General features: G+C 31.8%; 1 protein-coding gene across 1 annotated transcript in view; it reads left to right on the top strand.

Annotated features, from left to right (window-relative positions):
* The first annotated feature begins 10,571 nt into the window (after positions 1–10,571).
* The window catches only part of LOC106466734 (dnaJ homolog subfamily C member 21-like), a 34,304-nt gene continuing 20,029 nt past the window's right edge, over positions 10,572–24,846 (top strand). Inside the window, exons 1-6 of the mRNA XM_013927037.2 lie at positions 10,572–10,984; positions 13,562–13,659; positions 16,275–16,403; positions 17,328–17,413; positions 21,405–21,518; positions 23,716–23,889. Coding sequence (XP_013782491.1) covers positions 13,563–13,659; positions 16,275–16,403; positions 17,328–17,413; positions 21,405–21,518; positions 23,716–23,889 — 600 coding nt within the window. The 5' untranslated portion in view covers positions 10,572–10,984; position 13,562. The remainder of the gene's footprint in view (positions 10,985–13,561; positions 13,660–16,274; positions 16,404–17,327; positions 17,414–21,404; positions 21,519–23,715; positions 23,890–24,846) is intronic.

Below are 24,846 nucleotides of genomic sequence, written 5' to 3'. Positions count from 1 at the left end.
CAGGGGAAGGGCAAAATAGTGTAAAAATTGGGAAGTAAATGAAAAAATCCATATATATATATATATGCTGAATGAATAAAGAAAGAATTATTTGTCATTTTTCGGGAGGGGTAGTGCCCCCCCCCCCGTCTGTGGACGCCCATGTAAACAAGTACCATTTTTGTGTGTAAAAGGTCTCACTTTATATGATTTATCTCATTGATTGCTCAAACGTACAAATATATCGTTTTAATTTCATTCCTTTTTTATGTTTATTGTTTTTAATGTGTACTTGCTTTTTAAATATAACGTACAAAGTAGTGTTACTCTTAATAATGTTTTGGTTTTGTTTCTGTCATTGTACAAAAAAATGATGTTTGAAACGACAGTGTTACTTAAAGTGCAGCATTTAAGTTCGTAAAGCATTTTAAAAAGCCACACGAACCTGTTCGATTCACATAAGCTTGAATTCTGCTATAGTGTACACGGGATTGTTCGTGTTTAGTCCTAAACAGCCATTCAATTATTACAAGCTGTGGACTTAGAATCCTGACTTACATTTTCACTGCGCAGTTTATGTCACTTGATTTGTTTTCTCAAACAAGCCTAGTTCCGCTAAAATAGTCTCGTACTGGAAATTAGTACTTATTCACATGGCAAAAAATGGTAATAATTCAGAAAATTAACTAATTTCTTTTCTTAATATCCACATTACAATTTGTTTGGATTAAAAAGGGTTTAGCAGTGGATCATCCTTCAGTGTTTGTGTCAGTGATGATTGGACAATTCACTCAAAGAAACCGACTTCTTTAGCATTTGAAAATTGAATGTGTTTTAGAAATTTCACATTTACTTAAAATATCCAGTAGTTTTATATTGTATTTTTTGTCAATAAAACTTTTCATACAATTTAATGCAAATTAAATGTAAGTTGTAATGTAGTATTTGACCACTAGATGGCTCAACATGCTGACGTCAAGGGCTAACTTTATTACAATGATAACAGACACCACGACTACCGTTCCACAAATTATAGAAACAATTATGTGTTCGTTTGGAATATCAGAATAATGACCTGCACTAAAAATGCAGCTGTTTCGAGAGTATAATTGTCGTCTAACCATTATTTGCATATGCTAAGTGTGATGTAGTTATAAAACCAACGTAAAAGCTCTTGGATTTATGTACGATAAAAATGATGTAGCAATCTATAAAAAAAGAAGGTGGAAAACATATATGATTTATGATGACGTAAAATATAGATTATATTAATAGATACTTCAACTGTAAATATTTTTATAACCATTTCGTAGGTCAGTTTATGCCTCCTACTGAAAAGAAGGCATAGACCGTCTTGAGAATTTACTATTGTCACGTGACATTTGGTTAAAGAGTGCACAGTTTTTATGGTGTTTTGTAGAATTTTATCGCCTTTCTATGGTGACGTCTTCGGAATCACTGCTTGCATATAACATAATAACTGAGACTAAACGCCAACCGCTGCAGTTAATACCACTATAAACGTTTATGAAGATTGCAGATATACAACAGCTTGCACTTTATAACAGAAGGCCAGAACCTCTGTACGAGGTAACTTTCTGCGGAAAAGAAACACGACTCGTCATGTCCGTACGCGGAATGTTTGAACGCGGGATTTCTAATTTGTGAGATCAAAAGCCAATATATATAGTGCGAAGCACAATCAGCAAGAAACGCATGCTAACGTTACGGGGGGTGTGGGGGCATGCGACTATTTCAAGCCAAAAAAATGCTAATACTTCATCAGAAGAATGTAGACTATGTAGAAAACGTCAAATACCACAAGCAGCTGTGCTATAACTGTATAAGCATATTTTTTTTTACATTACAATAACAGGAGGTTCGGTCGAACCCTGCCTACGTGATTGCACGTAATCTCACGATAATGTAATATCAGTTCTGAACCTGCTATTTTTATAAACTAGTCACTCTCAAAGTTAATTGTCTCGTTTTCACACATTCTTAAAGCAATATCTTTCTGTCTTGCTGTGATTCTTATAGGTATTGTTTGCTCTCTGTGTGATGTATAAAATGATCGTGACTAGTTAGAGTTTATTCGTGTTGTATCTATTCCTCTTTTAAGAACTGTGATGGCGACAATCGTATGCAAGTATCTAGAAGACCACAATTTGGAGCGAGCAGATGACAGGCTGATGAAATTTTAAATAATTTGAGATGACAATAAATTTAGTGCAGTGGTTCTCAACCAGACTGGTCAGCAAAACACAACACAATATATTTACTACTGTTGTTCTTAACAAATTAGTCAGCATAACACAACATAATAAATTTACTGCAGTGGTTCTTAACAAATTCGTCAGCATAAAACAACATAATAAAGTTTCATTCGTTCTCAACCAGACTGGTCAGCAGAACACAACATAATAAAGTTAGCTCATTTGTTTTTATTATGTTGTGTTCTGCTGACCGGTCTGGTTGAGAACAAATGACTAACTTTATTATGTTGTGTTCTGCTGACCGGTCTGGTTGAGAACGAATGAAACTTTATTATGTTGTGTTCTGCTGACCGGTCTGGTTGAGGATTTACTGCAGTGATTCTCAACCAGACCGGTCAACAGAAATAACTATCGGAAAACATATCTTGTTAAAGATTCGGTTTTCGTAAAATCTGTTTTTTCTTACATATACGAGTGTGAAAAGTGTTGTTTCCTTCTTAATTACTTCAAAGTTACTTAAGAAGGTTAGAGATAAACAAGACAAGCCCCATCTACAACAAACGGTCCATAAGGTGGCCGCTGGACTTGGGAACCGCTGCTTTATTGCATAATATTATTGAAGTTATTTCTCAACTGTCAATCGAGTGTTTAGTTTTATTCCATTAGGTTGGTTATCATCATCGCGAACTAACTGAAATTGTAAACTAGAATGTACTGAAATATTAGGTTTCGTTTAAAATGGTAAAATAAAACTGACTATTGATATTTCTGCTTACTGTTAACTAAGATTGTGTTTATTCTTCCTTGTTTATTATTGAATCAACTATAACACAAATGGTTGGAAAGATAAATCAGATCTAAATGTGTGCTACTTTTCTAAGTGATTTCTTCACAATATTGATATAAAAACTGGCTTTAGTTTAGTGAGGAAATTTTGATATGTCTATTATTATGTTTGACAAGAAGTGTGATATTAAGCCTATTTTATTCAGAACTGAAACAGTTAACAACCTATTAAGTTTAAAATAAGGTCTGTCTTTATGCTAATTAACTGTTGCTGCTGAAATAACATACATTTTATTTTGTTAAGAAAATTAGCAGTTGCTGAAATGTGTTATTTCTTGTGTCAGTAATGGATTTCAATATATAACTTTTACTTAATGCTTAGGGAGAAGTTTGTTTAAAATATATTTCATTCATGGAACACCGGATCCAAAGCTGTTACAGCAATGCAAAATGAATGATAGTATGACGTATGTTGTGGTTCTATGATTTTCTATAAGTTTTTAAAGCTACTTTCCATCTTTTTTCCCGTCGTCCAATTGGGATCTACACGTGACACTTTATCCAAATTTAATTACGACAAATTACGGAAAGCAAGATGTGAACAATCCAAAACTCTAGAAAAGATTAGACCTTGAACTAAAAATTATGATAACAAGCTTCTAATTCAACCACGTTTTGCATCACAACTTCATTCCTTGAGAATGGAGACATTAAAAGAACAGTTATCATCCCTCTTTAATATGTTATTTATACTAATCATTATGCTAGTAAAATTCTGAGTCACGTGCCTATCCATTCTGTAATTTATGTCAGTGTAAGGTACACACCTTGTCCATCTAGCGGAAAATATCGGAAAAACTTTTGTTTGTGGTATTTATGGGAGGAGATTATTAATCAAATAAAAGTTAGCACCTTGACAAGACTTTGTGGTGTTCTCTTTTCTTTAACAATAACAACATATAATTACCTATATAAGAAATATTTTGATACATTGTTCGTGAGAGAACATTTCCAATATATGCTACTGGTTTAGCCACTTAGCTTCTTAACCCTTCTTTCATTACCGCTTTAACTAATATCGAAACTTTCGGCAAACTTATCGACAATATGCACAACCTCAATAAACAGTCCACTAATGACGCTTTTAATAGTAATATTGTTAGAATAATGGTAAAAAAATCTGTCACTAGATTCTTACGGTAAACGCTTTTCCTATAATGGGGTTAAATAGAGGCGATTAACTCTAACTTCGTAGTTTGGAGTGTTCAAACACTTGACACTATAGCTAACAACGGAAGTTAAACCTCAAGTTTAAAAAAACTAAATCTAAGATGGGGACGCTGTATTTAATCAATTTATTTTCATTTATTATTTAATAAATGTTGGCTTAAGCTGTATCTTGTTTAGTAGAAATGTTTTAACGAATACTAATCTTTATTTCTAAAAAATAAAAATACAAGTATCGTACAAACAAGCTAGGCCTAATATTGTTACACAACGGAAAGCAAGCATAATTTTCAACTATGACGGACAGGCGAGGCCCAGTGATTATCTTGCCGGAACTTGCCGATACCCCCCCCCCCCACCTCTCAAAAAAAATAATAATAATCGCGCTCCGCAATATGAGGCTGTGTGCACAGTGGTGGTCAAATCCCACTATTTCGTTTCACAAGAGTAACCCCAAAAATGGCGATGGGTAGCGTTAACTAGTTGTCTTCTCTCTCTGGTTTGTCACTTCAGAATTAGGGACGGCTAACGCAGATATCCCTCGTATAACTTTGTAGATAAATAAACAAACTTTAACTATAAGTGCAATTCAGTACGGTTGACGTCACAAGATTTCCGCTTCACAATACCAGACTTGTGAAGCCAAAAGAACAGCTGGCATGACGTCATTCAGTAAAGAACGACAGCGCCTCCTCGGTAGAAGTGAACAGAGATGAATAAAATTACTTTTATTTATTCTACTTTCAATCATAGAAACGTTGTTAATACAACAATTCATAAAATATATGACCATATACAGAATGAAATGTATAATGTAAGATGAATAGAAAAGCACACATCTGTCCATAAAAAAATAACACATACAAAATATACAGTAGTTTATATATTGTATGTATTCTTTAAAATACATTCTACATTTTAGTTTTCATCCACTTTTTGCATTTGTTCTAGAGCACTGATAATAGTGTCTACATCTCGACACATTTGTTTGTTAAACATGTCTTTATTTCCATAATGTTAAAGAGTTTGATTAAACTACAATTTCCAACGAATGAATCCATTGCACTAATGAAATCGTAAATACAATGGAATAAGTATTAACTAATACAAAACAAATAATTAAAAATAGATAAATTATAAACTAGTAAAAAATAGTTAAATAAATAACGAATCCAATTAGTTTATGACTAGGGTACTATTGACTATATATATATAAATATAGAACACAAATAGCCTATGAATGTAAGACATTTCATGATTTATGCTTTTCACCTTATCATAAATTGGTGTGATAACAGATTACTCCTTTAGCAACATCAATATTCCTCGATATGACCCACGTTGTTAGCCTAATTAGAATTATTTATGTTTGTCATAAGACATTAGTAATAGGCTTGTTATATTTTAAACACTAAGTTCTTTACACAGTTCCTTAAGGGTTTTCAAGAAGAGTGTAAAATAGTATTTGTACGACATTATTTCCGCCATATCCGCCTTTCGTTAAACACAGAGTTCTTCAGGCTGGCTGGGACACAACAAAAACAGTAAAAGTAGCCCACGCCTGTTTTCTATGTAACACGGTTTAAACACTATTTATATAAGGCATTTGTTACAACAGCAGTTATGGGGTGAGGTAGGGTGGTGGAAATAACTTTATACATTTGTTTCTTGAAAAACTCTAGGAGACTGACTAAAGAATGTTGTGTTCAAAATATAATAGGCCTAATAGTAATATTAATGTCGTTTAACTTAAACAAGTATAATTAATTACATAATCCCAGTTAACACATGACGTTTTTAAAACGTTGTTGAATAGTTGTGCATTAGTAAAATCCATTAAATTATATGTATATTCTCCATTAACGTCTAACAGTACCACAAAGTTGTCATAACATTAATGCATGAAGTTATCAATTTTACCAACGTTGTAGAAACGTCATGTGTTTAGTTAACAACGTAACAAAGGAAGTTAGAACAGAGCAAATGTTAGGCCTAATTAATCTTACCTGAATTGTAAGTTAACATTTTCTGTAACCATTCCAGCCTCTTCTGTTACACTCTCGTAATAATTTAGAGGTTCGTAGAGGAGGTTTCCATGTTCTTTATTTGATTTTTTCCTTCAATTTCAATTAGGCTTACTATTTCAATAAGCCTAGTCAATAGTTTCACTTCTTTACTACTGTTTTCAAAATGTATACGGACGCTGTTAAATAACAGCCTATATACGCTAATAATAAATATTAAAGTATATGATGATATAGTTTCTTATGACAATAATTTTTATTCGATTATTGAAAAGTTGCCCCTCGGTACATTATTCGTTACCGTGAAAAGATCAAACTTAAATTATTCGATTTAAAAGCACCAATTTATAATGTGTACGTTCGTAAGTTCTAATAAATCTAGTGTTCTCATTAAATTAATGTTCGTAAGTTCTTGATAGAAACAAGATTTTTCCGAAGCGTTTCTACTATTTCAATAATGAAATTCTGATTTATGAGAGGGCTTGGATTATCGAGTTTCTTGTCTTTTGACTTATTTTTAACTTTCCCCACACATTTTAGCAAATATTTTTACTTTTTAAATTTAATCAGTATATGTCCCCAGTCTGGATGTATAACTAGAGAGTTTCTATGCAAGATTACCCCTGCGGTAAAGTTGAGTGCTTCAAACATTAAAATTTGGAGCTCGATCCCTGCTGAGGGCATAGTAGAGTGAGTTAATTGTGCAGCTTTGCGTTGAACAATATCAAAACAATTCTCACTGATTTCACATTATGGTCTGCTGTATCTTTTTCTAATGTTTCACATATTATGCCTGGTATGTAGTTCTGTTGGATGCCCCCCAAGGGCGCACGCAACTACAACTATAGGAGCATATAAATTATATCCGAAAGTACAAATTTAAAAAAGGTTTTAAAAACTACCGCCCAAATATTACTACTATCAAGTTATATAGTAACAACAATTAACATGTACAGTGTATGCACAAATAGGTTATATGGGGTGAGGGGGATCGCAATAAAACGCATGTTTAGAAAAGTGGTGCCATAAAAAAGAAGCTTGCACACCACTGCACTAGGTGACCTGTGACTTGGGTGTATTACTATGGTGATAGAGCATGCGACAAACCATATAGCAAGAAAGTCGAGTGTTTAGTAGAAATAGTGATATTACTTTTCTGCAAAAATCACCTTAAAAAGCAGACTTATTCTTGAAACAACACTCAAAACGTCCCTTTTCAATAGTTAAGACCATCCAAACATTGCTAATAAGCAAAATAAGTGTTAGACAAAATCGAAATTGGCCTATTTGTTCATATTATTGTTTCACGAGCCTACAGCAAAATTGGCTGGGTATTTTGCATCAAAACCTAGGCTGTATGAAACTTTAAAGTTAATTATTTTCCATTAAAAGTTGAGTTACTTGGGTGGTTATAAATACATAATCGATACAATGTTGTTAGGAGGGGATGCTTTTGTACTAGACGCTTGTTAAACGCGTGTTTACACAAAACCTCAGGCACAAAGCCACCTGATTCAGTAAATAGTGGTTGGGTGTAAAAAAAAAGCCAACACAGCAGTAAGCTGTTGAAAAACATGTAACATTCAACTGAACGCATATGCAAGTATGTACTTAATTTTTTCTCTATAAATGGACATAAAAAAATCTTGAGGAACAAGATTAGTAAAAACTGTTAACTTAAAAAGGGAGAGTCGAGATCGTCAAAAATACAGAAACAAGTTTAATCAAAATAAAAAGATTAAAATGTTCAAGCCTACAACTAGGGACTCTAAAAAAATAAACAAACAAGGCTGGAAATAGTGTCTACATTATTTTCTCAAGTTATAAATCCTTATTTTGACTCCACTAACATGTGTTACCTTTGGAACATCAGTAATCAGATTTTTTCAGTGTATTCATAAAAATCAGATAATATACGGTTTTGAAGAAAAAAGTCAAGTTATTTACTATTTTAATACAAATTTTTATGATACACAACCTCAAATAAATGGATTTTCGAGGAAAGTAAACCAGGCATATTCTTGTCTATGGTTATATAGTTTCCATGTTAAATTACTTTAGCCTGTTATCTCGACTTATTTTGAAAATAGCTATGCTTTCAATTGTATATACTAATATAAGTGATATACTGACCAAAATTCGCTTGCAGTGCTCTGTTACATGTCTAATGTATTTCGTTTATATATCTCCTGGCAGGTATAAAAGAAAATGATTATAAAGTTTCTTAGGAAAATTGTTGAGTATTTCCAGGTACACGCTAAACCTTTTACATTCATAACAAAATATATACCCATATATTAACTTCAAGATCTTTCAAATGATGTCTATTCATTCAACTTATTTTTATGTTAATTTGATAACATGTACACAATGAACCCCTTGGTGTACGCCTTCTTTCACTATAACATATTGCAGAGTTGATGGTTGTTTGTAGTTAAACGCGAATATAAAACTAAAATAGTATTTTGTTGCACGCAAGCAAACTGAATTCAAAAGGTCTTTTGCGAAGGCGACTGTACATCATCAACTAAAAGCTTCCTGAGGAAATGTGTTGACACAATATTCTTTATTTATCTAGAAAATAAACAAATATGTCTCCGAAGGCTGCCTTCGAATTTGTGTAGTTAACACGAAATATTGCAACAGAGTGTTTCTTTTTTCTTGGTGTGAAAATGCTCTTGTTTCTTTTCGTAACTTCATTTTTTATCGCAAGTGGTATAAAAATAACAACAGGCGTAATATTTAAAATTATTTCTTATACCGATTCAACTTGAAACCTTTTAGATTGGTTTGTTTATTTTTAAGCGCTAATCTACACAATTAGCTATCTGTGCTTTGCGTATTACTGGTGTTGAAACACGAATTTTAACGCCCTAAGCTGCAGACTTACCTGAGCCACTGGGAGAGTTACATTTATAAATAGTAAATTTATGTATTATTTTGATAATATTTATGTGATCTGTGGTAGAGAAGGACGTGTGGAACGCAAGATTATTGTTGCGTCAGCGAGGTCACGTGACTAGTGTCACGCCACGTTTCTAGAACTATCCTGTTCCTTCGGGAGTGCTCTAGCATTTGCTAGATTGGGGGTGGTCTGGTATATATAAGATGCTCACGGCGTGACGTGATAATGTGTGTAGGTAGTGAGTAATTGAACTGCAGTCAGAAAGTATTGTTGAAGTTAACGTTCGTTGTTAAAACGTTTGTTATAGAGCGACTGTTGAAACTAAGTGTATCGGTAAAGTTATATTCAGAAAGAATAAACCAGTTTTATTTAAGAAAAGACTTGTGTCGCTAAAGTTTAGTCGGAAAGAATTTACGGAAAAATTAACTAACGACTGGAGGCGTAACAGTATAATGTTATCCTACGACCTAACCTTAGACTTTTATAAAAGCTTTGATAAGCTTTTAATATGTTAATAATGGTTGGAGACGGCTTGAATGGGTAATGAAGAAAAGCTTTAATATAAGTTTAACATAACAGCAAATGTACGTTTCGACAAGGTTTTGTCATCATCAGGTGATGACAAAACCTTATCGAAACGTTGTAAGTTGATCTAGTTATGGCGTTCAAGTAGAAGCTGTCTAAGTTTTCTTAGATAGATTTTTCCGTTTCCGGTTTTGTTTTCTTATACAGGATTGACCATAATTACATACATATTTTTATACTACCCTAATCTTGCAAGGAAACTTATAGTGAGATGATGAAGCTCGTGTGAAACATAGTGTGCTTATATGGCGATGGCGTACATACATTATGATCCACAATCTCAAATTTTGCAAGAAGAAAATCAGCTAAATAAACCGCTGTGGTATGATAAAATCGGAAAAAACGAAAAAAAAACTTATACGATGAAAAATGGATAATGTTAAATAGACGTTTTAATGTTCACAACGTTTCGGGTTAAAACACCCTTCCTTTAGTGATTTTAAACTATAATGGAAACGTGAAGAAAACATGAATGTTAGAGCTACCTAGAAAAAGGATTCAGTAGGACGCTATTTACTGTAACATTGTGGGGTAACCCAGCATGAGCTCTAAAAATTTTTGCGTTACTTGATATATATATATATTATCTGTTTCTAATGGATTCGAAAACATTCAGTTATTAGCTGAGTGATATATTTTTTCCCGAGGGATATCGAACCTGAAAACTGGATATGGATAAGAAACAAGTGCACTAGGCTGATAGATTTTCTCACCAAGAAACTTGTTCAAGACATCTAGTCTTTTTTTGGTTTTTTAACTTTTTTTCCTCCTGTGCACTTATCTTCTAGATTTAATGGAATGCTGTCGAATTTTTAATAATAAAAAAAAGGTTCAAGTTTTAGCCTATAGATGGAGAAACATCCGTATTAAAAAAATCAATGTGGTTTGAAGATAGTGGTTTCACGTGTTTCAATTTTTCGAATATTGTGTTAATGTTGAAGGAAACGTGATCCAAATGTCAAGTAATGTAAATTGTAATGATTGTAAGAGGACAGGTTAGAATTTAGGGTTGTTTTTGTATTACTGTTTTCAGTACCGCAGGTTCGAGAAACTAAAACTGAACTGAGGTTCATTTTCAACGATTACCATACGACCGTACTTCGCGATTGTGTTGTTATTTAATTATTTTACCGAAGTCCACGACTTTGCTCAAGGCATCTTCTCATACATTTTCCTTTTGTCAGAACACTAGCGTTTATTTTACTACAAGAATTATTTAGTTTTAAAAACGAAGAAATTTTACAAGTTGAACGCCTCAACAAGTGAGTAATATGTAATGTAATAATGTAATATTATTTAAATGTTATATAATTTGATTATGTGTTCGACACAACTACTACAGTTGAGTACTATGACTCCGAAATTCAGAATCTCCTTCAGTTATTTTGTTCGCTCTGAATTTTTCCGGACATATAAACAGATATTTATCATCGTATGTAAAACATTTGTAAAATTAAAAGTACTTAGGATTTAATGAAGATAAAAAAACTGTCCATAATTTTAGAATGTCATTAATCATTGTAACATGTAACAGCTACACAGATAATACTAATAGAATTAGTAATAGTTTACTAAGCACATCCACCTCTTTTCTTCTGAGTCTAAGAATATTTGAGAGTATAATGAACTTGTCTGATTCTAGTAGCTCTTTTTTTTTTAAGTACTTGAAGTTATGGTACAACCAATGAGGATCGTCTGTATGAGATTGTAATAAATAATGTGGTTATGAAGTAGAATTAGATGAAGAAGAAAGGCTCGTTTCCAGTAAAAGTTAGTCTGTGAATTTTGTTTGATATGAAATGTGAAAAAAAAAATTATGAAAATGGTCATTCTTTTTTATTATTAGTAATACTTACAAGTGATTTCTGATACAAACTAAAAACGATTAAATGTGACACTGGATTGTGAGTGTTGGAAGTGGTTGCCTTCAGATGTGGTGGAACCAGTAAACTAATGAAGTTTACGGAAGGCTTGATAAGTATTTGAATGATAACGGCTGAGTTGGAGTTTATATATATATAAAAACATGTATATAGTTTCGGGGATGGGACAGCCTAGATGGACCAATAGGTTCCTTGTCATTAAATGATATGTTGATAAAAATGTTAACAATGTATATATAATTCTGGACATGGCCGTACACAATATTTTGATGTGTTATTTGTAATAGGAAAGACTAAGTTTACAGTTTGCTTGAAAAGTTCTAAGTTCATCAGAATGTTAAAATGGGCTATCAAAGAATTCTTATGACAAGGTTTTTATTGAAATGTACGAGATGACTGAGCTTTCAAGTACGAGGAGATACTAGCAATATTCTATGGGAAATATTGAAACTGATCTAAACCATGTGTATATTAACCTGTAGGTGGAAGGTAGAGCTTAAAAACAGGTAAAGCATCAGAACCCAACTCATTTTTAAAGAAGGTCAAATATTAAATATGCAGATCCATCTTTCATTTTTGCTAGGTCAATAAAACAGTGGCTAGAAGATTGGAGAGTTGTTAATGTTACTCCTATTTTTAAAGTGTTACCCTGGAAATTATAGGCCAGTTAGTCTTACCTCTGTAAAAGGAAATATTTTAGAGGGTCTGAATCATAAAAAGCTCAACAAAATCATTTTAGTGAAATATCCGTATAATGAATGAAAACCAACATGAATTTACTCAAAGTATATCTTGACTAACTAATATTTTTCTTGTTTTTTTGTTTTTTTTAAGACACTTGATATCTGTGCTATACAAAGGGTGTAGACTTAGGGCACTTAGAAAGCTTAGGATAAAGTGCCACAGAATAGAAGAGCTAAGAAAGTCATGTCAGTTAGAGAGTTATAGAAAGTGTAGTTAAATGACAACCTCCTGACAATAACTCTCCTGTGACACCTTGAGTTTGGATTAATAGGATAAGTAATGATTCATCCTCTCTCAAAAAAATTATACAGATTATTAATTTATCATAGTTTTCTTTGCTTAATTCTCATCAAATATGTTACATAACTTGTAAGTGTTGGTGAATTTACTGATAACCGATTTAATCTACAAAATGGGAAGTTTCATGATTGTATCTAAGTTATTTAACACTTAACTAACCATTTTTCTTATAGTTCAATTCCATATTAGCAGAAATGTAAATAAAGATCACCTATAATTTTGTATAAGCTTCATTTTAGAATAATGGAATTTTTTTGTGCCAAATGACTACATAACACACGTATTAGTGTACAACCATAGCAAGATACCAACAGTACGGTTTTTATTACGCCCCACACTGAGGAGCCTATTGATTTGCCAATTTCTGTACATCTTTAGCATGTGGAAAGAATATCTCAAGACAGGATAGATGGATATTGATCAAACTTATAAAATGGTTACACATACAAACTTCTAGACCTGATTAACTTTTGAAGGTCATGGGTCAAAGGGTAATAAAATTGGGGTGATTTAAACATACAGTATAAAATTAGTGGGATCGCAGGTGTTTCATAAACGCAGTTTGCCTATATTTTTAAATGAACTCTGCTGTATTCAGCCATTATACAGGTCCCATTTTTGACTTAGTTTTGGAATGTTTTGGAGAATAAAGAATTTCTTTTTCAAAATTCAAGGAAATAATGAAAGTGAATTTGTCTTTTCCTCATCCTAAGTTGAATTTTATCTTATAACTAAGTATTTTAAGAAATTTTACATTGTCTGTTTCAGGTTTATTTAGCTTACTAATTTGTTTTTGTTTTAATTAAGATTTTGTTTATTTGTTAGACCCATCAAAGTGTTTTACTATGTTATACGTAATCATGTATTCTTAATGTTTTCAACATGTTGGTCATTTATTCTGTCCCATTTTAGGATGAGATGTTATTATGAAGTACTGGGAGTATCGCGTGATGTATCCTCTGAAGATCTTAAGAAGGCATATCGATTACTAGCTCTTCAGTGGCACCCAGGTTAGTGACGATACCATAATGGAAATGTAGAAAGTGACCCCTAATTATCTAACTTAACAAAAATGTTGGAAAAGTCCCATAATTATCTAATCTAACAACAATGTTGGAAAAGACCCATAATTATCTAATCTAACAACAATGTTGAAAAAGACCCATAATTATCTAATCTAAAAACAATGTTGGAAAAGACCCATAATTATCTAATCTAACAACAATGTTGGAAAAGACCCATAATTATCTAATCTAACAACAATGTTGGAAAAGACCCATAATTATCTAACCTAACAACAATGTTTGAAGAATTCCATAATCACCTTAACTAATGAAAGTGTAGAAAACAGTGAATGAATGAATGGATTTATCTTTCTTCTGAGCTAAAGTTCTTTAAACCGAAATATGAGCTTCCTTTTGTTAAGAAATTACACTAAATTTTCCTCCAAGAACTCTTTAACTTTGGTGTTTTGTGTAATGTAAATTGAGAACTTTTAACATATTTTACTGGATTTGCCTAGGATGCAAAAATGACATTCATATATAAAAAATAACTCATTAAGATAAATATAATTAGTTAATTGTTATTGATCTAATTAATTGTGAAAGAAAACAAAAATTATGTAATATTTTGTTCACTTGCCATTTTGGTTTGTTAAAGAATGGTTTCTCTGAAAACACACATTACGTACGCTGAGAAAACTAGATCAACCTGATATGAAAAGTATTGATTATGATAAAGGTAATCCATTAATTGTTAACACTTGGTATTTATATTTTCATTTGTATCTTTTTCAGATAAAGCTACAGGAATATAAATTAAATGGTTTTCATTACCATATTGACTCGTTTTTGTAAAATGAATATCCTTTGATGCTATACGCGTCTCATATTTTTCCCATTCTTGAATTCACTAGTCCGTACTTGGAAGTTACATTTTGGTATTTGTATCCACTTTGTTATTCAACCTTGATAAGCTACTGATAGTTTTAACTTCTAAATGTTATGTTGGGCGTGTTTCACTGGGATAGAATATGTCTTGGAGGGCCATTCAGTTAGGTTTTGCTGTAACTTACCAACAAGGATCACAGAATAAAAGGTTCCCAGTTAGCCCACAGATGAAGAAAGGTCCACTTTTCAAAAGCATTTGGATTATACTTTTGTATTTTTGTGTTAAATTGAGTTTTTGAACTTTCTGAAACTTTAAATGATTACAAAATACTTAAATGAAGAGTAACTGCTAAAACTTACTAGTATTACAGAATACATAAATGTAGTAACTGCTAAAACTTACTAGTATTACAGAGTGTACTCTGTAATACTAGTAAGTTTTAGCAGTTACTATATTTATGTACTATATTTATAAGTTTTAGCAGTTAAGCTATATTTATGTACTCTGTAATACTTAACTGCTAAAACTTTCTAGTATTACAGAGTACATAAATATAGTAAATACTAAAACTTACTAGTATTACATAGTACATAAATATAGTAACTGCTAAAACTAGTGAAAAACCACAGTAAACTGACACAAGTCTGATATCAGAGAAACTAGTTTTAACAACTTTGTGCATCCTCTTCAGTCTTCTGTTGTCTTCTGAAGACACTAGTTGCACTTCTACCCACAGCTGAGAACTTTTGGGTTTTACTGACAAATAATACTTAATTTCTCTCATTTTTTTTCCACAGCACTGGTGTTCTTCTTGTACAATAAGTAAGTCATTTTCAAACTTCCCTACTATTTTTTCAGTTCTCCCTGAGACTGTCAAGATCAAGAGAATTATTTCAAATAACATCATCTTAGTGATTTCAGAGAATATAGAAATTTTATCATTCACAAAACTGTCTAAATCGTTAAAGGTCCCAAAAGAAGCCCATGAGAAACCTAATATCATGTTCTTCTAATTAGAATATTACTTATTTATCACCACTCTTTTCTTTTTTATATATTCAAATAACTTTTCAACCAATTCCATACATATCTATCTTGCTCAGTAATCTCATAGATATACATTTTGAAAGGTTTTTTTTTTAAGATTAAAGATGTAAAACATCAGTTCGTGGTGTCCTCCTTCAGAAACATAAATTCCAACAAATTGGTAGGACAAGAAAATCCATTTGTTCAATCATGTAAAGAATCGGTCATCTTTCAAAGTGTTTTTCCTCGGTGCTTTTTGACAAAAGATTCCAACACAAGAAGTCAACTAAGCTTGTAGCTTCCTGATTCTTTACTTAAAAAAACAAAACAGTCACTTCTAAGTACTAATAAGTCGAATGCGGAAAAGTGTTTTCATTATTTTGTGTTACATCACAAGTGCACTTCTTCCAAAATATAGATGTGCAAATAAGGCAATTGATGACATATTTTTTTGGCATTCAGGGAGCATAATATTTGCTCTAAAGCATTTTATTTTGATATGGCAGAATACGTAAATTTGCTCGACTAATTTGTTAAGTTATGATCCCTCTGGCTGGGACCCTGTTATGAGTCAGTTTGAATCAGCTTCATAATAAATGTATAACTAAGAAGTGAGAAAAAAATATTTTTAATTTTTTCATGAGTGCTTAGCCTATTATTTTAAAGAAAAGCTTTGATCACCTTACAGTTTATTATATTATTTCAGATAAAAATTTGCACAGACTTCAAGAGGCAACGCAACAATTTCAGCTGATTCAACAAGCCTACGAAGTTTTAATTGATCCACAAGAAAGGGCCTGGTATGATCGTCATAGAGAAGCCATTCTGAAGGGTGGTAAGAAATAATGTTTTTAATATATTTTATTGAAAATAAAGTGTTTAAAACTTACTCTGAAACCAATATCCAAGTTATTAAATGCAAATATGAGAAGATAGAATTATTAAAAAATTAAAACACTCTGCAAAGGATAGTTTTGTAACAAAAGTAAAAATAAAAAATGATTAATTTTCAGGTTTTTTTCCGAGAAAGACATCATTAATGACGAGGGAAATCTTCAAATGTCACATCTTCAGTTGTTCTTATACAGTGCTCTTGGTGTCTGATGCTGAGATATTTGAGTTTCATTTTTCAACATCATAAAAACATCTATCAATTACCAGTTTTCTCCTAGCTTTCAACCTACAACACAAGTGTAGTAGTGGAGAGGCTGGTTGTTCAAGTGTAAATAAAATCTCATGAGCGGCATGTTTGCTACCTCTTGCTAGGCCTAAATCTTGATATGTTAAAGAACATATACTTCATAATTGTAGTATAAAGGTATAAAAAATAATGTAAATATTTTTGTTGAGTTAATGGTAGTAGCATCAAAGCAATGTAGGCTTGCAGAGTTTGGAATATATGTCCAGTTGTAATTAAACCATAGAAAAAATTTGGTATTTTGAATGTTACATGACAGTTATATTATCTGCAAGTATTATGTCACATACCATTAAATCAGGAATCCATAGTAACTTCTTGATAGTGTTGAAATGTCACTAAAGAGCTAAAGAGTATTTTGGTTAATATCTAGTAAAACCTTAAATCCAACAAAGGACTTTTCACTAAAACTTGAATATTTTACATCACAGGAGTCCATAGTAACTTCTTGATAGTGTTGAAATGTCACTAAAGAGCTAAAGAGTATTTTGGTTAATATCTAGTAAAACCTTAAATCCAACAAAGGACTTTTCACTAAAACTTGAATATTTTACATCACAGGACTCGGAGAGTACAAGGACGACAGTGTGGACATATTTTTATATTTCAATGCATCCTGTTATATGGGTTATGGTGATGATGAAAAGGTTAGCTAATATTTATTTTTTATTAAAGGCTTAGTATTAGTAGTCCATGTTTCAATGAATTCTCCTTAGTTATTATGTTTTTATATTATCCTGGATTCATTACCATAATACACAAGTTTCTTAGAACTAACATTTGATTATAGAAAGCAGGAATGTATTTTCAAACTGTTTTATTCACTTTTAGTTATATAAAATGCTTTACTGAGTTTTTGGTTTTTTTTGCTTGTTCATTGTGTTGTGGAAGGTGGAAACTGGAGAACACATGGGTGTAACTGATGATTGCTGTATTATGTTCGATGTTTTGCTGCGTATGGAGATAAGGAATAATGATGTTTGGGTTACACATTTCAAAAAAGCAAATTTTGAAGGAGTACAACAATAATTATCTGTTGTGAATTGGGTTACTGAATTATTTAGAAACACTGATCAGATGTGGAAAATTTTTAAACATTCAAGATAAACATATTCCTTATAGAAAGAAACAGGTGGTTGAAAGTAAAAAAACAGGTTGGCTCACAAAGGGTATAAGGGATAAAACTAAAGAAAAGCATAGTAAATTTAAGAAATTTAAATTGACTGGTATGACAGGAGATTTAGAAGATTACAGAAGATCAAGAATGTTGGTCAAACAGGAAATTAGGACATCAAAAAGGATGTATGAGAAAAGGTTGGCTGAATATGTAAAAATTAATAGTAAGGATTTTTTTAACTACATTAAGGGTAAACAAATTGTTAGGATGGGGGTAGGACCCTTGAGATGTCTGGGTTATTAAGTTATGCTTTTTTCTTCTGTTTTTACTCATGAAGATTTAAGCAATATTCCTCATCTTGAACAGTTCATAGATGGAAACAAGGTCAAATGAGAGCTTGTTAAGAAAAAATTGGGAAGTTTAAAGAATGATAAATCTCCTGGACCAGATAATATTTATTCAAGGATTTTTAAGGAGATCAAAGATTGGACATGTGAGCCACTTGCTACTATTTTTTTCCATAAATCCTTGAATAGTGGGCGGTACCAGAGGATTAGAAGTTGACTAATGTTACTCCTCTTTTCAAGGGTGGTGATAAAAATTGTCCCAGTAATTACAAACCTGTTAGTCTATCATCAACAGTGGGAAAAGTTTTGGAAAACCCGATAAAAGATGCTTTGCAAAGTCATTTAACAAAGTTTAGAATTTTATTGGATAGTCAACAAGGTTTTTCACTAAGGGAAAATCTTGCCTTACAAATCTTTTGACATTCTTTGAAAAAGTTATAGCTTATGTAGATGAAGGTAAGGGTGTAATTTGATGTATTGGGATTTTCAGAAAACATTTGACAAGGTGCCACATAAAAGGACTTGTACAAAATTAGCTAACTGAATAGAAGAGTGGCTGGATGTAAGAAAGCAGAGGGTTGTTACAAATGGAGTTCAGTCAAACTGGATTAATGTCACAAGTGGGGTACCTCAGGGCTCAGTCTTACAGCCTTTGCTCTTTTGATTTACATCAAAGACATGAATGATGGAATGGTCAATAAATTACTTACATTTGCTGATGATATTAAGGTCTAGGGTGTTGCTAGCTGTGAAGAGGATGCTGCTGATTTACAAAAAGATTTAGATCATTTAGTGAGTTGGGCAAATAAATGACAGATGGGTTTTAATTATAATAAATGCAATATAAGTATAATTTGGATGGAAATAACCTTAACAGTGTCATGAAAGAAAGAAATCTTGGTGTAATAGTTGATGAGTCTCTTAAACCGTTCAAGCATCTTAGGTTGTATCTCCAGAAATGTTGAATACAAGTCTGAAGGGATTATAATTTCATTGTATAGGTCATTGGTTAGGCCACATTTGGAGTATTGTGTTCAGTCTTGGGCTCCTTACCTTAGGGAGGACATTGAATTGTTAGAAAGGGTTCAGAGGAGGGTTACTAGAATGGTGCCTGGGATGGAGGGGTCGTCATAGAATTAGAGGTCGAAATCTCTCAAATTGTTTTCTCTTGAAAAAAGAAGAGTTAGAGGGGATCTGATTGATGTGTTTAAGATTGTAAATGGAATTGATAGTGATGATGCATCATCTGTTTTCATATTTAACAGTGAAAAATAGTAGAACTAGGGGACACATATAAATTTTGGCAAGGTAGGAGTCATCTTCATCTAAGACTTTTATTTTTCTAACAGGGTGGTTGGTGTTTGGAATGGGTTGCCTTCAGATGTTGTGGGGGCAGTAAATTTTAGTGTTCAAGAAAAAACTTGATAACTATATGAATGCTAAGGGCTGGCTTTGAGTTTTTTTTTTAGTTAATAGTTGTAGTTTAGAGGATGGGACAGCCTAGATGGACCAATAGGTTCCTTGTTGTCTCTCAACATTATGTTATGTTATTATTGTTATAATTGCCTAGATTTAATGAGAGGGAGCTTTATTAATTGTGTTTGAAGACATTCAACATTATGTTATGTTATTATTGTTATAATTGCCCAGATTTAATGATTTTATTAATTGTGTTTGAAGACATTCAACATTATGTTATGTTATTATTGTTATAATTGCCTAGATTTAATGAGAGGGAGCTTTATTAATTGTGTTTGAAGACATTCAACATTATAAACTTCTAACAGTCCTATACTTTTATAATCTAAGCCAACTTCATAATATTTTGGTTTTTAGTAAGTGAAGTGGTTTGCAGATGAAATAAACAGAACATGTTCACAGCATCACTAGACAAAATAAAAGTTTCCAACACTTTATTTCAGGAACTCTTGTTAATGGTCTCTTAAGTATCATTTCATTCTGTGTTGTGTATGGCTTAGTGTTTAGGATTGAGTAACTTACTCAGTTAAATATTAGAACCTCTGTTAGTGTTGAGTAAGTAACTGAGTTAAATATTAGAACCTCTGTTAATGTTGAGTAACTGAGTTAAATATTAGAACTTCTGTTAGTGTTGAGTAAGTTACTGAGTTAAATATTAGAACCTCTGTTAGTATTGAGTAAGTTACTCAGTTAAATATTAGAACCTCTGTTAATGTTGAGTAAGTTACTGAGTTAAATATTAGAACCTCTGTTAGTGTTGAGTAAGTAACTAAGTTAAATATTAGAACCTCTGTTAGTATTGAGTAAGTTACTCAGTTAAATATTAGAACCTCTGTTAGTGTTGAGTAAGTAACTCAGTTAAATATTAGAACCTCTGTTAGTGTTGAGTAAGTAACTGAGTTAAATATTAGAACCTCTGTTAGTGTTGAGTAAGTTACTGAGTTAAATATTAGAACCTCTGTTAGTGTTGAGTAAGTTATTGAGTTAAATATTAGAACCTCTGTTAGTGTTGAGTAAGTAACTGAGTTAAATATTAGAACCTCTGTTAGTGTTGAGTAAGTAACTAAGTTAAATATTAGATCCTCTGTTGTGTTGAGTAAGTAACTGAGTTAAATATTAGAACCTCTGTTAGTGTTGAGTAAGTTACTGAGTTAAATATTAGAACCTCTGTTATTGTTGAGTAAGTAACTAAGTTAAATATTAGAACCTCTGTTAGTGTTGAGTAAGTTACTGAGTTAAATATTAGAACCTCTGTTAATGTTGAGTAAGTAACTGAGTTAAATATTAGAACCTCTGTTAATGTTGAGTAAGTAACTGAGTTAAATATTAGAACCTCTGTTAATGTTGAGTAAGTAACTAAGTTAAATTTTAGAACCTTAGCAGACTGTTAAAGATACTAGTTCATGTAAAAATTGAACTGAAATACTGTAATGAAACTGGGGTTTTTACCCTCAGTACTTCATATTTCATGCCACCAAAGAAATTGACAAAACAGTAGTTATAATGGTAAAAAGTTTTAGTAATAACCTTTAGTTGGTTAAAGTAACAGAATTTCTTGGTGATTTCTGAACATGACAAATTTTATCAAAATTTATTTTATATACGAAAAGCATTATAACCCAGAATTTTCATTGTAGTTGCGTCTTTAGTTATTGTGTACATGTAGAGCTTGTTTGATAATTTCTTATTTTTCAGGGGTTCTACACTGTCTATCGGGACCTGTTTGACAGAATTGCTGCTACAGAAAAAATGTTTATGGAAGACGCTGAGATACCAAGTTTTGGGGACTCTGAAAGTTCGTATGAAGAAGTAAGTTTGTGTTAATATTTTTTTTCGATTATGGTTCTTTCTAATCATTTTTAAAAGAAATAAACGGTATTATTTCGAAACAACCTAAACATAAAGATATTTTAATAACCAAAACAGATAAAAGCAATACAACTGAGCAATATTATTTTTTATGGTAACAATAATAATAGAGGCATAATTTCTTTCCAGACACATTGTGCTAATATATTAAGAGTAAAAAATGTAAAACCCAATATTTTTTGGCAAAATGAAAGGTAAAATCTTTATTATTAGCTATAGCCAACTAGTTTCCATAACACAATTATATAGGCGAAGCTAACACTAAAATACTAGCCCCGATAATGGTAGCTGTAACTAATAATAAATTACTCTTAATTATAAAGGCATTAAGCCACCTAAGCCTTTCATCACAGGTACTATAATGGAGGGATTAAAAGTGAGCAGTTCCCCACACATTTTTTATCCCAAATCCCACCCATGCTCTTTGTTACTATAAAATAGATCTGTACACCTTTTTTTTTTGAAACAATAGTGGGAAAAATCAGTTTTGATTCTGTGTTTAAGAGTATATCAATTTTTTTTTCCCAGAAATAGATCATTATAAAAAAAAAATTTGAATTACATTTGAAATATTTTCTTAAATTGAGGTATACAGAAACAGTAAGATTAAAGAATGTACAATACATCTCTGAATTGTCAAACTAAAGCCTTCAACTGAGAGATGACTTCAGGAAAGTAGATTTTACTCTGTAAATAAGTTAGAAACTTAGTAAATTATGAAACAGGAACTTAAGGCCTAGAAAAAAATGCTTTGTTTCCTATTACATGCTGAAAAAAATAGAGTATGTAGGTAGGTAGGCATTTCTTTTTTTCATTTTTGAAAATAGGGTAAGTAGGTGGATTATTGGGCCAATTGGATTTCGTCACAATATCTTTTGCTGTACTGGCATTTTGGTTTAGGCCTACAGTGAAATTCAGTTGATTTGACATCGGATGTTTCTACTAACTGGTCTTTCCTAATGTCTTTTGAAACTTCGTCCAGATCAACATGTTTGCTAATAATCATTTGAATCTAGTTTAGGATGATATGACTTGAATATGTTTTTGACTGTTCCAGTAAACTATGATACTGTCTTTTATAGCGAACTGTGGCCATTTATTAAAGGCAACAACCAATAGTCTAGCTGCCATGACAATATGTATGACGTTACCTAAATGGAAGCTAAGCTAAGCTATAATTTGCTGTGAGAGTTAACACACCACAACAAATAAGAGACGTGGTTTCTTATGACCTTCACCTTCTTATGACCTTCACCTTATACAATATGGTAGCAGATTGGTGCAATAATTTAGTGAAAATATAAAAATTAATCGAAGAGCATTTTTACGTAGGGTCGGTCTGGAGATGAACTTTGTTTTGAGGGAAAAGTTGAAAAACTTAACGGTCAGCCATTTTTACGTAGGGTCAGTCTGGAGATGAATTTTGTTTTGAGGGAAAAGTTGAAAAACTTAATGGTCGTCCATTTTTACGTAGGGTCAGTCTGGAGATGAACTTTGTTTTGAGGGAAAAGTTGAAAAACTTAACGGTCGGCCATTTTTACGTAGGGTCAGTCTGGAGATGAACTTTGTTTTGAGGGAAAAGTTGAAAAACTTAACGGTCGGCCATTTTTACGTAGGGTCAGTCTAGAGATGAATTTTGTTTTGAGGGAAAAGTTGAAAACTTAACGGTCGGCCATTTTTACGTAGGGTCAGTCTGGAGATGAATTTTGTTTTGAGGGAAAAGTTGAAAAAACTTAACAGTCGTCCATTTTTATATAGGGTCAGTCTGGAGATGAATTTTGTTTTGAGGGAAAAGTTGAAAACTTAACGGTCGGCCATTTTTACGTAGGGTCAGTCAGATAACTGGAAATTAGGCTTTTCCTTTTTTCTAGGCCTAATAGATCATGAAATTTCTAAAATAATTAATAACAAATAAGAATGATATAATAATAAAGAAAAATCATTGTGATCATGTTTTCATAGTTATTAGAATAATGTTTTGAAACAAACTTTAGCAAATTAATGTCCACAGTTTGATGGTATAGAATTGACAGTATATTAGACCTTTCTCTTGTTGCATTAAGTTTACAAATTATTATAATGTGTATTTGTTGTTTGACGGAATTCTAAGCTATTTAATATATATTTTTATTACCAGGTGGTGCATCTGTTCTATGCTTACTGGCAGAGTTTCTGCACAGCAAAGTCTTTCATGTGGCTTGACAAATATGACATCAGAGAAGCTCCAAACAGAAGGGTTTTACGGCTCATGGAGAAAGAAAACAAAAAGATACGAGATCAAGCTAAAAAGCGACTAAACGAAGAAATTAGGGTAAGATAGACATTGATTGATTAGAAAGTTCTTGTTATTGTAAGAATTATATTACAGTTTCTGATCCGTCACTAAACAAATAATGTACATTCCTCTTGAAGTGTCTTAGCTGGTTTTTGTTGAATTTCATTCAGATTGATGTTTGACAAGTCTGCATGTTTCTTTATCAGCATTTCGTAGGATCAAGGGTTACAATAGTTCTGCTTCTCTACTTTACCATTGTTTACTTTTGTCATCTAATAAACTTTTTGTAAAGATTTAACTATGATGAAATATTGTTTTAATTATCTAAATGTCCAAGCTGATTGAACACACAAATAATTTGACAACTACTGTGCATGAAAAGAAAATGTTATTATATTAATTCTGCCTTGAAACCAAAACAGTTTGACCTCTGCCATGCTTGAGAAGATAAGAGTTGTATAATATTAATTCTTTCTTTAAAAAATACAATTTGATGTCTACTGTGCTTGAGAAATATGTATTATATTAATTCATCATTACTTGTATTTACAGTTTTACTTCAAAAAACTGTAGTTTTAAAATTATGTTAAATCAGTACCATGTGCTTGAGTTATTACGCCGTTGAAATTATCACTGTTGGCTCTATTTCTTTATTAAAATAACCCCTTCTCAGTGTAAAGACAGGTTTTAAGTCATCATGAGTCAGTACACATTTTTCTATGTTATGTAAAACATAATTAGACAAATTAAAGACTTTATTATCAGGATCATCAAGAGAAATCGTTTTTTTTTAGATTTTCTCAGCTGGTTCAATATTCCTAAATGGTATTTTTAATATTTACATTTTAAAAGATATTTATTAATCTATACATGTTTCCAATTCATAGTATCTTGTTTTTTAATTTATTCTTTAAACAATGAAGAAGTTTGTCTTAACTTAAGTTGTCTAATTATTTAATGAGATTTAAATCTTTGGTTTATTTTAAAGTTTAG

Source organism: Limulus polyphemus, unplaced genomic scaffold, assembly GCF_000517525.1.
Source record: "Limulus polyphemus unplaced genomic scaffold, Limulus_polyphemus-2.1.2 Scaffold2364, whole genome shotgun sequence".
In the NCBI taxonomy this organism is placed as follows: Eukaryota; Metazoa; Arthropoda; class Merostomata; order Xiphosura; family Limulidae; genus Limulus; species Limulus polyphemus.
This window is presented reverse-complemented; position numbering and strand designations above follow the sequence as displayed.